At 32.1% G+C, this 17507-nt stretch overlaps 1 protein-coding gene across 1 annotated transcript; it reads left to right on the top strand.

Moving 5' to 3' along the window:
• Positions 1-4953: 4953 nt before the first annotated feature.
• Positions 4954-7489, top strand: LOC138141432 (uncharacterized). Its single transcript, XM_069062130.1, has 5 exons — positions 4954-5850; positions 5921-6205; positions 6258-6465; positions 6520-6878; positions 6939-7489. The coding sequence occupies exons 1-5, from the start codon at positions 5737-5739 to the stop codon at positions 7425-7427; spliced, it is 1455 nt and encodes a 484-aa protein (XP_068918231.1). The 5' UTR covers positions 4954-5736; the 3' UTR covers positions 7428-7489.
• Positions 7490-17507: the final 10018 nt, after the last annotated feature.

The raw sequence follows: 17507 nt of genomic DNA, 5'->3' as shown, positions 1-17507 counted from the left end.
TTGTGACAAAATTCGTCTCAAGCTTCAAACAAAGCTTGAACATACCGGGTGTATTATGAGAAATCTTTGGTGCTGTAACTTTTTATTTTTCATACGATTTTAATAAATGATGTGTCATACAAAATCGTTTTAAATGGGCTACAATTTGAATTGATCCAATATTTGTTCTTGAGTTCTGTTTTTGACAGATGATAGTCAGCTTTTTTTTTTTAAGCACTATTAACTTTTTTTGCTCAGTTTTATAGATTTTTATTTTGAATATGAAAATGTAAACAACCATGCTCATGCATGAAGAAATTAAAAAATATTTTTTTTTAAATCAAGCAATCACATTAAACAGTAATGATTAATAAAAGTGCATTCTAATTTTTCAAAGTGACTAAGAGAGCTAGTAAAGTTATGATTACTTGATTTTTGGAAATTCTATTTTTTTTTATTAGAAACAAATTTTTGATTTTTTATTTTAATGTTAGTGTATTCAGAAGATAAACATCTATGAGAATAGAGATAAAAAAATATACAGTGCAACTTAAAAAACAAAGTTAGCTGCGGTCTACCGTCAAGAAATATAATATCAAAAAAAATCATAGCATGTCAGGCTATAGTGTTTCCAAAACGATTTTGTTTGACGTATCATTTATTAAAATCGGATAAAAAATAAGAAAGTTATAGCACCAAAGATTTTTCATAATACACCCGGTATAAATCGATGAAAGACTTTAGCTTTTGAAGAACAAATAGACTTGAAATAATTAAAAAATATTTATTTACACAACATATTAAAGAAAAACAAATTCCATTTGATATAATTCCCTATTTACCGAAATAAAAACATAGAGATTTTTAGGAAAAAGTGATGTCGATCTCTCGACAGTATCAGATTTATTGTTCATAAAATATTATTTTACTGAAAACTGGCAACAGTTTTAAGAAGAAATGTGGAATAATTATATTATGTTAAAAAAATTCAAATACGTTTGACCTATTTGTAGGAATATTTTTTTCATGATACCATACTGTTAACCTGCTATAACAGTACTCTCTCCTCAACTGATACGTGTGTCATATCAGCCACGGTCGTTATTTATTAACGGTATTCCATATAGAGGGTTTCCCAAAAATTTTTCCGACAAAAAAATCAATTATTTTTATTATTACTATTAACGGTAATACAATGTAAACAAAGATATATTCGTACATCATTACCTTGAAATGTTCGATTTCCAAAGCTTCTAAATTCTCTATTATGCAAGATTAGATATTGGTAGTGAGTGATATTGTACTTTGTGATAATATGTACGATGAAAGGTAGCTGCCATGACAATTTCATACATATATTTCAAAATAATTGACCTGTTAAGTGCCACTTTCAAAGACCGCCAAATCAGCAAATACGTAAGTCTAATAGAATTTTTTTAAACATTTTTCTGACGTTTACGGTAATCTCTTCCACACCGTAGTACACAGTTAGTACGCCATTTTTGGGACATTCTGTATATTCCGTTGCTATGATATTACGCAATTAAGCCACAAATCACTCATAAATTGTATTAGAGATGAAAGACAAGCAAAATTTACGAATACTTAAATATTAAATGTTCATGGTATCATGAAAAGTATTGAACGCCACACGGCCAATACACAAATAAGAGACTCGGCTTATTTTATAAAATCTCGGCTGTCGCCTCGATTTTAGAATAATCAGCCGCGTCTGTTATTCGCTTCATATCGGCCTTATGACGTTAATAACTATTTCGTAAATACATTTCTATGGTAACATTTTTAACCAACCCCCATTCACGTCCAAGCAACCTGGTTTGCATCGAAAATAATATCTTGTGATCAAATAAATTTCAGATCAAGAGTGCTTTGGAATGCTATTTGTTCCATTTAAATACATGTGTGGAATGACTGTCCAAGTATTCTTGGGCTGAAATTTATTTGATCACAGGATGTAGTCAGTAGTCACCAACTGTGTATAGTCTATTTTTTAATCAAAGAACCACGACATGTTGGTTTAGGTTTGTAAATATAAAATTTTACTAAATTTAGGGAATTTAATGATATCTATTGGCTATAGCAGCCAACGTCTGTCATTTTTAATGTCCTTGAAAGTAGGCTAACTCGCAGCTAAAATTTGAACGTGTTATTAAAAATGCCTCGCAAAGTAAGACATTTATTAAATTGTCAAATTAGTTGCTATTAATTGTTATTAACTTTACTAACATGCTGCGCTACTAATATCTCTAATAACATCAATTTTTATATGATGAGATTTTTCACCCTATGTCAAAAGCGTACAATGTTGTAGCTCTATTTTGGGTGTAAATTGCGGTGTTGTGGTTCTTTGATTAAAAAATAAACTAAAATATATCTTTTCTTGTAAAGTATGAGCGTTACAACTGAAAATTATCAATATCACCTTAGGAGCTGTGTATGTATTCATATTAACATATGTCCATAAATTAAAATTAAATAATGGGTTTTCCTCTCTTTAATGAATAAAACACCACTTTCAGTTTGTTACTAATTAAAAATCCTTCCGTCACGTTTAACATTATTTTCAAAAAACCTGAATTTATTCATAAGTAATATTGATTAATCTGCTCTCATTAATAAAGAAAATAAATGTTAAAATCTGAAGTTAACCACAGCCAAAGTGACTGACCTGCCACAAAAATTTAAAGATAAACAACAGATTCAATGATGTAGCAAATAAAAGCACCTGTGTTGACAATTAAAAAAAAATTGTATTTTGTGTGGCAATAAGCGTGCTGTAAAATTTTCAAGAACGTAATATTAACTTCCTTTGCTAGAATATTTATTTCTTAAGAAAGATACACAAGTGAGCAAGGAATTTATAGACTATCAATCACGCGTGAGTACTACTTTTAAGAGAAAGGTTTCAAAAAAGTAAGTAAACATTAGATCGATTAAAAGTTGGAGCAACCTTTTTACTAAAGTAAAACATAATAAAGCTTTGTAAATATTCGTAAATTTCAAAGCGGTTGTTATATCGAGCGATCAAATTAATTTGAATCAGTACGTCTTTGCGATTGATATGTCGAGATCTAACCTGTGTTTCGCGCTGTGTTCAAGTAACGACATACGGTTTCGGATTCATGGATAACTCGATTACAAATTAATTTGATCGCTCTTTACTTTAAAACAATAATTAAAAATATTTAATTAACATTATTTTTTATATTTAATCTATAATACTCTTATGAGTACTACTACGAGTACTTCTAGTGGGGACTACTCGATTCTGAATAAATATTTGTATAACAGGAATAGATAGATATATTTTACTTTAAAAAGTTTCTGAGACAGTTTGTAAAATTAACGACATTTTAAATTAACGTGCGCAAGATAAGCTGTTTAATCATTGAATATTCAAATAGTTAATCACGCAAATCAACTATTTCTTGAAATGGAGAATGTAATTTTACAACTTCAAAATTTGTACAAATCTTCAACATTTTGAATAGAATTAACCCCAATGTTAATACATATACAGGTCGCTATGGATACAGCTAAATATTTTCCGAACGGCTTAGCAGAACTCATTTAAATTTGGCACATAGTTAGAAGTGTTTAAATTCTATCATCTGAGATTTTTTTAAATTTTCTAACATCATTTATTCTGAAGATACAAGGCTAACTTAATTTTTTTAAACGGCACGGGGGTCAAATTTAATATTTTTGAAAATAATATTTTTTTGTGAATTCAGTGATGTAACACATGCCTACATCGCCGGCATTTTGAAAATCTTTTGTAGCGTAAAGATGATGTATTTTGCGTTTAAACTTTTTATTTTTTATTAAAATGTTTTCTGTTTCGGTTAAATGTCAAATTTTTAACCTTATTATTGACTTTTATTTATTTTTTGGTCAAAATACAGATGGCAAAGAACTAACGATAGATAAAGACATTTCCAAGCTTAGATTTTTTCAAATTTTATTAATTCGATAATTTTTATAAGGTTTCCGTTAAAATAAGATATGCATCTGTTACATCACTAAAGTCACAGAAAAAATACTTTTTTCTAATTCAGTTACGAAAAGTAACCATTGTGATATGTCATTTTAGTTGTCAAATGTGCTTCATTTAATAACTAGTCAAAAAAGTGACATTATATTATCACTAGTCTTAAAAAGTGACATTATATTATCACTAGTGTTAAAAAGTTCGATTCCGACCCAGGGCGAAAAAAAAAGGCTATATTCTATCTCGTGATTCGGAAGTCACGTTAAGCCATTGGTCCCGGTCTATTGAGTTGGTCATAATGCCCCTCATAGATTTGTAAACCAGTCCTAGACTGTGTAACAACATTTTATTATCCCGGAAAATTATTGAAATAGCAGATTTAAACAGGATTTTGATTAGAATGTGTGCTTTTCGTAACTAAATTAGAAAAAATCTTGTATGAAACACGTAGCAAAATGGTTATTTTTTGCACATGACATGGACCACTCGTTGACACTCGTGGTCCAATTGTCATGTCTAAGGCAAAAAAGACGCTCATTTTGCAACTCGTTGCATAAATAGCTATTTTTAAAGTTATTAAATTTGACCTCCCGTGCCATTTAAAAAAAAACAAGTTATCTTCAAAATAAATGATGTTAGAAAATTGAAAAAAATGCCAAATGATAGAATTTCAACACTTCTAACTGTTTGCCGAATTTCAACGAGCTCTGTTAAACCGTTCTGAAAATATTTAGCTGTATCCATATTTTTTAGCGACCCTGGATGTAAAATACGAGTAAAAGACGAATAGTCATTACAAAAAATGTGAATTCATGTTGCCTTTAATAAATTATTTTTAGTATTCTGCTGGCAATGACAAGGTTGTTTTAATTAAATTTATAGCATAATGTTGTTCCATCATAAACGACAGTTACTTAAGTAGCAGTAAGTTAAATTCAGATAAATATGTTTCCGTTTAAACTAATAATAACTAGGGCCCGGATTTTAGGCAAAATGGACTATTTTTATTTTTTAAGGCACATGTATGAAACTTGTCTATAAATGATTTCTGGCTTAATTAGAGTAATTAGAGCCATATTTGATTCTGCCTATTCGGCCTAAAATGCCCTTTAAATACCTATTTTACCTTTTAACTGCCTGAACATGCCTAAAATGACCAAAAATCAATTTCATTTTTGCGGTTTTTTCCCAATTTTCGAATTCTGGGAAGTTTACGGTATTGAAAATGTAAAAGTGGTACCTCAATAAAATTTACAATGCTTTATGATTTTAAAATTTAAGGAGATGTAATTACTGAAATGTACAAAGTGCAGTACAATACAGGAATTACTTTTTCGCTTTTACGGTTGGGACCATGATGTCAGCGGTAAATACTCCGACAATACCTAAGTACCACAAACCATTAGACTGGACTGGCATAAATTACAGAGTTTATCTGTTTGCCTCTGTTCGAAGGGGTGCAGGTATACGCGGTCTAATGTTTTCTGATACTTAGGTATTGTTAGAAGCTTTAACGTTTATAAAATGGTCCTTGCCATAAAAACGAAAATTAAAATCCCGAAGTGAAACAATAAGAGAAACCTTAAGGGTGCAATTTTCTAAAAATTTAAGAAATATAAAATTAACCATCTCCTCTGAAATTTGGTGGGAGACGTAAATATAAGCATTACAAATTTGTCATTTCTCGTTTACTTTATCTCCGTGCAGTGGTCGTGTTTCTTGTGAACCTGTTTAAAGTGAACATAATGCCGAAACAAAAAATTAGTTTACGCGAAAAAATATTACAGTGGACAAGCAAGAAAGATTTATATGAAATAAAATCAACCCGAGAAATGTTTTGTAAAGCTTGTGGTAAACTGGTAAGTTAAGCATAATTAAAAATATGTCATTTTATATTTTTTACTTATTTGAAAATTTTATTTTTTGTAGTTTATATGCGAAAAAAAATGTCACTTGCAACAGCATGAGCAAACGGCCATCCATAAAGAGAACATTATGACACCGCTTCGGCAAACGTTGCTGACACAGAACTTGGAGGAATCGGCAAATAGTACATTCAATATGGAACTTTGTAACGTCTTTTTAGCTGCCAATATACCATGGCACAAACTACAAAATCCTGCGTTTCAGAATTTTCTGACAAAATATTGTGGTAGAAAAATTCCGGATGAGTCTACTTTACGGAAAAATTATTTACCAAAATGCTACAAAGATGTATGAACATACTATCTTTTAATATTTAATTTAAAATTATTTTCACTTTTAGACTATTGACCGCATTCGGAATGAGCTGGATCCTTTTAACATATGGGTTTCAGTTGACGAAACAACAGATGCTCTTGGGCGATATGTGGCGAATTGTCTGGTTGGGAAACTTTCAGAAGATGAACCTGGAAAATCTTATCTTTTGGCGTCTAAACAATTAGAAAGAACAAATCATGAGACAATAGCTAGATTCGTAAATCAATCTTTAGGTAAGGGTTTTTCACTTTTTTAAATTTATTTTGATTTAAAATTTCTATGCGTAGAAATCTTGTGGAGTACCAGAGTTGTTGCTGAAAAGTTTCTTTTGTTTGTAACGGATGGAGCACCATATATGATAAAATCTGGTAGACACCTTAAGGTGTTTTATCCAAAAATTGTGCATGTCACATGCTTAGCGCATGCTTTAAATCTAGTGGCTGAAAAAATTCGCTATCAATATGAAGATGTGGATAATTTAATTTCGAACGTGAAAAAAATTTTCGTTAAGGCACCTTTGAGAGTTGAAATGTACAAAGAAAAACTAAAAGAAATGCCACTGCCTCCACAGCCAATTTTAACACGATGGGGAACATGGCTTCAGGCTGCTATGTTTTACAGCGAACACTTTGATTCCATTAAAGAAGTAAGTATATAAAAGATAAGCAAATTAATTGATTGTTAAACTGTTTTTAACTACTCACAGGTTGTCATGTCCTTTGATGGAAGTTCTGCTGTTGCTATTCAAAAAGCACAGTCTATAATGAAGAAACCCGGAATAAAAAACCAATTAATTTATGTTCGCAGTAATTTTAAAATAATCTGCGAAAGTATTACTCAATTGGAAAAAAATGGGTTACCTTTAACCGATTCAATCAAAATTGTTGAAAACGTATTTACCTCCCTAAAAAAATCTCCAGGCCCTGTAGCAGCAGTAGCATTAAAAAAACTTGAAGATGTTACTGAAAAAAATCCTGGATACAAATTTCTTCTAGAATTGGCAAGAATTTTTAGAGGTGAAGATGTGCCGGAACATGACACCAAAATGGAAGAAATTTATTACAAATTTGCGCCCATTACCTCTTGCGAGGTAGAAAGAAGTTTTTCAAAATATAAGTCCATTTTGGTGGATAACCGACAATGTTTTAAAGTAGAAAATTTAGAGCAATATCTTGTATGCAATGTAAATACGTAACAATGTAAATAACTAACAAACTTGTAGTATTGTATATTAATTAATAAAAAATAATTAGTAAATATCTTGTTGTGTGTACCTACTTAAAACTTTAAAAACACATTTTTTAATTTAATTAACCACAACTTTAAGGACCTAGTATGGCTTATTTTCAGTTTTTAAGGGACTATTTGCAGTAGTTTAAGGGACTATTTTAGGCACCTATTTCCGACTTTTTAATTGCCTAAAATCCGGGCCCTAATAATAACTATCCCTCCGCCACCCGGCGGCACGGCAATTTTGCCGGAGTACATACACTATTACGGATATTACTATCAAGTAATAGTGCAGTGCTTATCAACACAATTACCGGCGTCTCGCCTCCGCATTTTGACTTTGTTGTGTATTATGTTCTGTGTCAATGTTAAGGAATTTCCTCACGATATGACATGAGTATAATAATATACCTTTTTGAATTTCAACTACCAATGTGTTCCCTAAATCCAGAATTTTTAAATTTTTAAAAAGAGATTGCGGTACTATTCCCGTTGCTCAAATTATAAGTGGTAAAATAGAAATTTTTTCTAAACTCCAAAGATTTCTCATAGCAACGGAGAGATCTAAATATTTATTAATTTTTGTGTTATATGTCTGTTTTATATTATGAGAATTTGGAACAGCTATATCTAAAAGATATGCTTGCTTTTGTTGTTTATTTAAAATAATAATGTCTGGTCTGTTATGCTGAATGTGAATGTCAGTTAAAACTGTACGATCAAAATATAATTTGTCATTTTCTAAACACCTTTCTGGTTTATAAATGTAATGTGGTTGTGTATCTTTTAATAAATTGAATTTAACAGCTAAATTCATGTGTATAATTTTAGCGAATATGTCATGACGTTTCTTATATTCGCTTTGAGCCAAAACGGTGCAAGAAGAAATGATGTGTTCTATGGTTTCCCCTTCAGTTCCGCAAATCCTACATTTATCGATGATCGATTTTAAACCGCATATGTGTTTTTTATAATAATTATATAATTTTATTGCCCGAAAACAATGACCTATTTAATTACAGTATAATTGCAACAATTTTGGCGACTCCCTTTCGACAATTAATTAAAAGTATATATTTGTGATAATGATAAAACTCATGTATCTAAGTTTCACTTACCAATGGAAGGACATATTATAGATCTCTTGAAGTGTTAAGTAGTTAAAAAATCAACCGCACAGAATTGTAAAAAGCGAAATTGTCAAATTTATGATACACTGTCGCACTGCCGTTTATCACAGATTCTGTCCACAATAGTTGTAGCTATAGGTGTCTGTTAAATGTAATTAAATGAATCGAATTTATTCGCGTCACTTGCAAATTCATATTGCATCAGCTTATTCGATTCATGAATTTTTTAGTTGTTTGTAGCGGTGCAATGATGTAAATGAAATCCGTCATTGAGGGTATCAAAAGACGCCATTACCCAGGTGACTGAATACACCAGGGCAGTAATTAACGAGGTGCATTGTGTTCTAATTAGCGGCTAGATACAGTTACCTGCAAACAATTGTCGATGGCCGTGCGAAATAACAACCAGCAAGTTGGGAATCACATTCGGGGGGCGCATTCCAACCATTCGCACTGCAAATACAAAGTATACGTCCGCTCTTAATTGCGGATTGTTCCCTGGAATGTGCCCTGGATAATATACGGGCGAGCGGTGTGTTATGGCATCGCTGTAATTTTCAGACGGTATTTCGGAATTCATGGCTGGACTCTGAATATAATATGTTCTTTTGTGTCTGTGTCGCGATTTCTCGGATCATTAAATTGCCGCCCTATGTGGTCCACCAGCTTTTAGTGAACCTGCTAATAACGCTTAGAAATCGATTTTAGTAGCCTAACTTGCCATAAGATTGGAACAGCACACGCCAAAGAGGTCACTATAATTTAATTTAAGTTTTCAGCAAAACGTGCCACGGATAAAGCCAGTTATCGAAGATCATGCCGACTATTGATTAAGAGGGCTACGCCATAAAGTTAAAATTTTGCAAATAAAATTTTAAAATGCTCCTCCGCTATTCACCTTCCTCGAATAAAAGAAATTCCCTCTTATTTTTTTCTCCGTGAACAAATCATATTTTTTAAGGCGGATTTTGTCGTAAAATTATATTAAAACCAACGCATTACCAAGCAGTCTCCTTAACAATCATCCTTTGCGAGATATCATGTAATGCATGTTAAATGCATAACTAAGTAAAGTTTTTCTTTCATACACTATTAATTGCACGCATTTTTATGGATAGGTACATTAAAATAGTGTTCATAAAAATATCACTAATTATTTCCATCAATTCTTTGGACGGATATGAAAAAAGTGTGAACGTTACCTCGATAAATTTGATAACATTACATATTTAACTGTAAATAATAAGTAATAGTACACTTTCAAGTATGTAGTTAAATATGTGTATATTTGGTTCAAGCAAAGTATTGTCATTTTGATGCTTTTAATAGCGTAATATGTCATATTCATATACTAAAAGTGTTAAATTACAAGTGTATTATAAATACGTAAGTACCTATACTTTTAGAGTTTTGTGCAAATCTTTACGCAACAATTTTTTTTTCAAAGAATATTTTGAAAACGAACCGTTGACAAATGATTTACTGGTAACATTATTAATTGATGTTTCTTTAATATCTTGGTAAATCATAATTTAAAATGTTAACATTTTCTTAATTTCATTTAAAGGAACGAAAGAATTTGTTAAAATTTGAGTTAGGAATTTCAGATGATTTATGTAGCTAGTTTACTTTATCTGCCGCTCGTCAGCGGAGGTAATAACTTTATCTGCCGCTCGTCAGCTCGTCAGCTGCCGTGGCAATGAAGTGCCACTTTAGCATTATCAATCCAGCAGTATAATGTCATTTTTACTGACGTTTGAAGAAAAAAGTTGTTTAAAGATAACCGCATTTATATAGTTATTGTTCATTGACAGTAGCTTTCTTGTGGAATTAAAAGTGGAAAAAGGGAAATCACCTGTATTAAAAAGTTAGATAGGTGGCATTGGTGAACTAAAAATAGGAATAAAGGATCAATTAATAATGTATTGAACGGAGATTTTAGTGTTAGTTCTTGCGATGTCGAAAGGTCATTTTCATAATAAAAAATCTGTAAATATTCATTGTGCTTTATCTGTTTTCTGAAACATGTAAAATAGATTAGATTAGATATTTTTTAGTGCACATTTTCCAGTCTTTAGTGATCAATTTGAAAATAAATTTTAGAGAGAAAAACCAGTTGAACGACTTGGTTCGGAAGCAACACACTTTAACAAAATTATATTTCCAAATGAACGGTCAATGCTGTATTATCCTCGTTTTATTATTACTGTGGAGTATTGAAGAGCTTCTACTTCGGTTAAGAGATGAAAGCGGGATAACAACGGAAGCCACCTGTTTCAGATTGTTATAAATCTGGAAAAGTGTATTTGAAGTTTTAGTTTTACCGATGCAATTGCCGCTCCAGTAAATTCACGTAAATTTTAAATATGGATGTGGTTGGATTAAGGTTCAGTAATGACATAATCCTTACCGGTAAGCTTCTTAATACCCTCGAATTAAAGCCGATGAAGACACGGCATAAAACATCGCAGATCCTAGCACTACGTTCTGGATTAGCGTCGTTCGTCCCTACACCCTCCGTTTCGGGCCTACTTTAGAACAGTGAGTTTTCTCACCAATAGGAAAAACGAAACCCGCCACAAATATCTTTAGCACTTAATGAATTAAATCCTTTGTTAAATATTTCAACTTTTGTCTGGTTTAAATATCTGATGTAGATACCGGCGACATGAACGCAATTTAAATTTTATCGCGGTAGGGAGGCCGCCACCGAATCGATTTTTATCTTGACGCTCTTGGTTTATTTATTGACACAATGTATTTTAAACGCATAAATTTTAAGCAATATAAAATCATAACGCGGCTGTATCGTATTTTCCATCCCTGCTTTATTTTCAGAATTCGCCGTATGTATTTTACAGGAGCGTCGGAAACAACATAAACGTCAGACAATGGCGGTTGCAGGAGACCGCCGTTATGTACGATTATCAGGAATGTTTACGTTAAGCGCTTGTTGCTCTGCAAGACACATGCAAGCAGGTATGAAATATTTACCGTTTAAAATTCAATAAGGCTCAAAATTTTCGTGTCATGAATCTATTAACTCCGTTTAATGGCGGTTAGGTTTCGTACAAAGGCGACCGACTAATCGCGACCCTCTATTTCGGGAGGAAAATCACCGGGACGCGTGACACCAAATGACTAATTGAAATGAATTAATTAAAATGCAATAATTGCTCATTGAGACCTAATCAGTTGATAACGGGCAGTGATTCCGTGTGGACTTCGACAGCACGCCATCCCTTCAATCAATAGGGAAACCACAGATATTATGCAAATGTTGTGTTCGATTTATGCGATACCGAGCTAACATGCGACTGCTGTGCATGCCGGGAAAATTAAATTTAATTTACAATAAAATTATTATAGCTGAGCACTCGACAAGCAACAAGACTAATTTGAAACGTTATACATATTGTCGACCTAAATTCTGTTTGCCTTCCGTTGAAGCGCATTACCATCCTGGTGGAATTACGTAAGTGCTCATAATGCACATCAAATCCCAACACTTCATTAACAGATTTATGTTAATATCGTCCTGATTTGTCAAAGTTTTTTACATCTTATTCCAGCTGCCCTATTAGTATCGGGTGTTTTTTTAAATTTCACCACAAAGTTGGCGTTGAAGAGTCGATTGTGAACGCACTACGCATTACGGATGACTGATTAGTTGTTTAAATCTTACGTTTTTACTCGAGTGGTGCGTTCACAATCGACTCTTTAACGCCAGCTTTAAGGTAAAATTTAAAAAACACCCGATAGAATGATACATAGGGTGTCGAAATAAAAATCTGCTTTGTCACAAATTCTCTTAGTTTCCCGTATATTGCAGCTTACATAAAAACTTGTAGCTGGCTCTGTTGTCAAACTTAACCTTCAGTTTGTGATTTAGTATTTTACTTTTTCATTTTTATTAAAAAAGTCTTAAAGATTTGAATATATTTACCTTCTTCGATTTATTTTATGGAGAGTCGTTAATTATGTTAAATACAGGGTTGCTCACGTAAGATAACGAGCCTGACTAAGTAAAAATGCAACCCAAACTACATTTTACAAAGCATACATTGTGTTTTGCGTAGAGAGGTATGGAGGGAGCACTGTTCAAAAAAGTGGTTACGACCGCGCTTTTCTGTAGACCTAATAAAAGGTCTCCAGATGAGCCGAGCGAAACCGAAGTAAACGTAGATAACTCATCTTTCCAGTGGCGTCCCTTTAATTTTTTTCTGGGGACAATTTTTGTAAGAATTTTCATTATATCGCATTAGATAGTTCAAAATAAAAACAGATCACACTTATATAACTGAAAAAATACAACGAGAATTCACCAACCGGTTCACGTGTAAAATAAAAACCAAATCCCAGTAAAACGACGGAACACCGACGCCTATGAAGCACCTGAGATGCCCAACGACCCTCGCCACAAAATTTCACGAAGTACTGGCGGTCATTTTAAAAGGCGTCATAAAAGGTCTCCGCACAGGTCTCGCGACGTGCCGCTGCCTTTACATTGCCAGCATAGGCAGGGCTCCCTCCATATCCCTCTACGGTGTTTTGGTATTTAAAATTTAATCAAGAATCCAAGAAGGTATTCTATTATTTTGAAAGGTAAGTATATAATACTCCATTCTTTATCTTGGGGAAATTTTCAGCCGTCAAGTTGAGTTTATGGATTTTTGAAAGTTCCCATGGAAAAGTGCGTTGGTAGTTGTTAAAAAATATTCAAATACCTATTACAATAATGTACTTACAGAGACGCCACAAAGTCTTTCTATTTATTATTTTCCAAGTTAAATTGCTCATGATTCACATGCACCGAGACATAACCTCAAACGTGTCATCTTCACATCGCATCGTTCTCTAAAATTTTAATAACTCACTTGGGAATTTCAAAATGTTCTAGACCGGCCAGACACTTTCCGGTCAAATTAGGTCCGGTTTATGGTTTAAGAATCCGGTTAATTTTTCAAACCCAAACTTCTTTGCAATATTGCCCGGCACGGGACGGGAATAGTGTTCGTTCGGATTGACCGACGACGGACGCCGATAATTTTCAGACTGGGAACGATTAAATTTAAGAATCGATGTGTACGGCTTATATGTTTACATTTCGCGACATAAGATCACGAGATTTGGACATGAACGCTTGACGAAGATTCCGAATCTGAATGACAGCGATGACAGTTAATATTTGATTTACACCACACAAAAATTTGGTAGAAAAAGTAAAACTTACAAAGCTACCCATGGCTTGCTTGATCGCATCGACCACTCACCAAGATAAAGTCATTGCATTTTTAGTTCATATTTAGTACCTATTTGAAAATGTTTTCGAACGATGACAGAACCGACATAATCCTACTTACCAATTACTTTTGTGCTTTTAATTGCTTATTATTGTTATTAACTCATACTTTCTTGAGGGAGGTATTTTTCTGCGAGAACTTGATATTCATTATGCTGACGTTAAAAGCAATCTATGTTTTATGTGCATTATAATAATGTAATAGGAATCGAGACAGCTTTATAAATCGTATTTTGGGTTGCATTTTTACCTGATCAGCCTTGTCATCTTACGTGAATAATCCTGTATAAGCCTAAATAGAACAAAATGAATTAATCGGAAGGCCTCTCAACATAATTTTCTGTCCATCATCTTCTTATGCTACTCCTAGAATGTCCAATGGAAAAATTAAATTATTGGGCCGCATGGGCAACATTATTCTCCTCTTAAATAAGTGATGTGAGTTTCCATGTTATTTGGTTGCAAAATGTGTTCTAAATGCTTTTTTATTAATAAACAAACAAATTATTACTCAAATATTTTTGGTGGTTTTGTTTATTTCCCTACATAATTTACAGGCAAAATGTTTCAGAATTCCGTCCAAAATCATTTAACTGCTAAGATACCAAAATAAATTAAAAACAATACATCATATTCAATAAATAGTTTCATAACATGAAACAGAGAAAGTATGTACTACCCGAGCTACCTAGCGTAAATCGTGTGAACGCACTATACGGATTACGGATTACGAATCAGCTGTGTATTTACACGAGTGGTGCGTTCGCAATCGACTCTTCAACGCCAACTTTGAGGATAAATTTAAATGAACGCATAATTTCATTTCATGGTCACGTCTAGTCTGGTGGTTAGACAAAACCAAAAATCCATGTTTAGAGAAAGAGGGAGCTTCATTGGCTTGCTAAATATATACACAATTAATCAGAAATATTTTTAAATAAATGTACGAAAAATATATTTCTTAGTTTAATACGAAGGAATGCCTAATCTACTTTTTTGTATTTAATAAGGAAATAACAAAATTGTTACAAAACTGGATGAGACATTCTTTGTTCAATAAAACAATACAATTTTTGAGAAGTATGTTTTATATTCAATTTTTATAGAAATCAATGAAATAAAAATAGTCTGAATTTGGCCTTGTTAAATTTTATTTTCAACAGTATTTAATTCCTCATAAATATTACGAGTATTATCATAAAATCATATCTTTCCTGGAAATCATTAAAAATCTAGGATATTAATTAAGATTAGTTTTAATTACTAGTTTCAAATCATGGTACGAACAAGGAACATGTTTTAAGGTAGCCAAAATTGAGTGAAATATTTTTTTCTATGTGGGCACGTTTGGAAAATTTATTATTGATAAAGTTTTGATGGGATGATTTTATCGCAATAGTTTATGTATAATGTTGCATGATTTTAGAACATTTACTGTGCATTCTATACAATATAAAGTTTTATTACAATCCCATCAAGATACGCCAACAGTGTTGCCATATTTTCCACATACGTGATTTTGTAGAGTTCATATCGAGTTTATTAAAAATATTGCCGACAACGTAAACAGTATGAAAATATTGTAAAATAGGTATAGCAGGTTAATTATTTGATTTGTTATTAATTATGGACAAAAGATTAAATATAGCTACCGGATCTATAAATATAAGTAGTACAGTTCAGTTTTTTTGTAATAAAATATCGTCTAGGTTTTTCTAGCGGTAATCATTAATTCACGAAGTGGTTCTACATTTTACGCTTTAGGTGAATTGACGAAAGCTTCCTATATTGTACGGCTCTTGAAAAATAAATTACAAAAAATAACAGAATCAATTCTACCTTCAGATTCTACTAATGACTTTTTCGATTATCTTTCATTCGATTTCACTTTAAGGATTCATAATGCGGATATCACAAATCCATCATCGATAAAAGAGCTTTCGATATCTCTGAATCTTATATAAAGTTAATGGAATAATTTTATTTTGCTTCCTAAATACAAAAGTATTATAAGTGGCTATTATTAGCTAATACTTCATTATTCAACATTATTCCATGTTTATTAACAATGACAATTCCATAAAAAATGTGACTAGATTCTAGTGTCCTTATTCTATAGTCCAGATCGTCTTAAATGAAACGTATCAATATTTTCAAAGTGTAGCTTTTTAGCAACACAAAAGTAGGTACTCGAGCACATGTGTACTTATTTTATTAGATGACATGTCCACAACAATAAAATAACCCGTTTTGACGTACATTAACCCACATTTCATTATGTAATGGTATTTGATATAGTGTGACTGGAATAAAATGTCATGTCATCCACATGGTTGATGGTTACAAAATAATATAGTTATAGTGGATAAATATTTATTAAAATTTCAGAATATCCAGTGAAATTTTCAGTTATAATACGAGTAGTCAAAGATTGTCGAATATTTTTGTGGTGGTATCACTAATGGTCATTCGCTTTATGAACACCATGAGTGCGTAGCACGAATGGTTTTTGAAGCGTAATGACCATGAGTGATACCATCGGAAAAATATTCTACTATCTTTGATTACGAGTTGTATTCAACAGACTGTTCAATGAACCAAATCAATGATTAAAATAAAAAAATTCAAAGCAAGTTCGCAAATCTGCGTTACACATGATTTCATTGTTCAGTTAACTTCGTAAGAAAGTAAAAATTTCCTTGAATAAAAATAATAATCAATTTTTTTTTTAATATTCACCTCGACCACTAGTGGAATAGTCAGTTATATTTTCACTAGTGGAATATTCGCTGGAATTTTCTGTTGCTAGGCTACGAAAGTAAATTTCTGCTATTTTATTGGTTAATATTTGAAAAATAACAGGTGAATTGAATAGTCACTAGTAATATCCCGAGTGCATGTAAAATTATCGACAATTTGACATGCACGAGAGGATATTTTGGTAGACTATTTCCTGAGAAAAATTTACATGATAAGTAAGTACCAATAAACGTAATTCTGTGTTTAAAAATTGGTTATTCTTTAAATTTGTATGTTCGAAAATTTGGCACTAGTGCAAATTATCGATAATTGCAGTAGTGCAGTATTATTATTTTATTGGCTAAAATTCAAATATTCGATCTTTTTGATTGGCTTAAATTTTTCGATGTAAATAGTCAGACTGATTTGCTCGTTCTTTTTAAAAATACCTATAATAATAATTATGTCATCATCCACAATAATTTGTTACATTCCACGAGTTAGCATCCGGAAAAATTTTAAATATGTATGAGTAACATATGATCTTTCTGCAAAGATGTGTGCAAAAAGAGAATTGAAAATACAATTGATGCCGTTGAAATAACAACCCCATTTAAATTCCTATTCTTATGATAGAACAGGGGAGGTCACCCCGTCACATGTACAATACCTTTTCAATATGAAATAGAATCGATGTAGCCATTAGAATATAGGAGAGCTACATGGAAACCCTACACCTGAAATTGAAAAGGGATGCCTCCTACATATCCAATGTTTGCTACAAAATGACAAAAACACTTCCAGAAGTCAAATCTATATTGTACGAAATAAACTTCATTGCTGTCAAGTGCAGAGCTGTACAGTGGTCACGTGT

Source organism: Tenebrio molitor, chromosome 1 (genome assembly GCF_963966145.1).
Source record: "Tenebrio molitor chromosome 1, icTenMoli1.1, whole genome shotgun sequence".
Taxonomy (NCBI): Eukaryota; Metazoa; Arthropoda; class Insecta; order Coleoptera; family Tenebrionidae; genus Tenebrio; species Tenebrio molitor.
The sequence above is the reverse complement of the archived record's forward strand: the minus strand, read 5'-3'. Positions and strand labels throughout refer to the sequence as shown.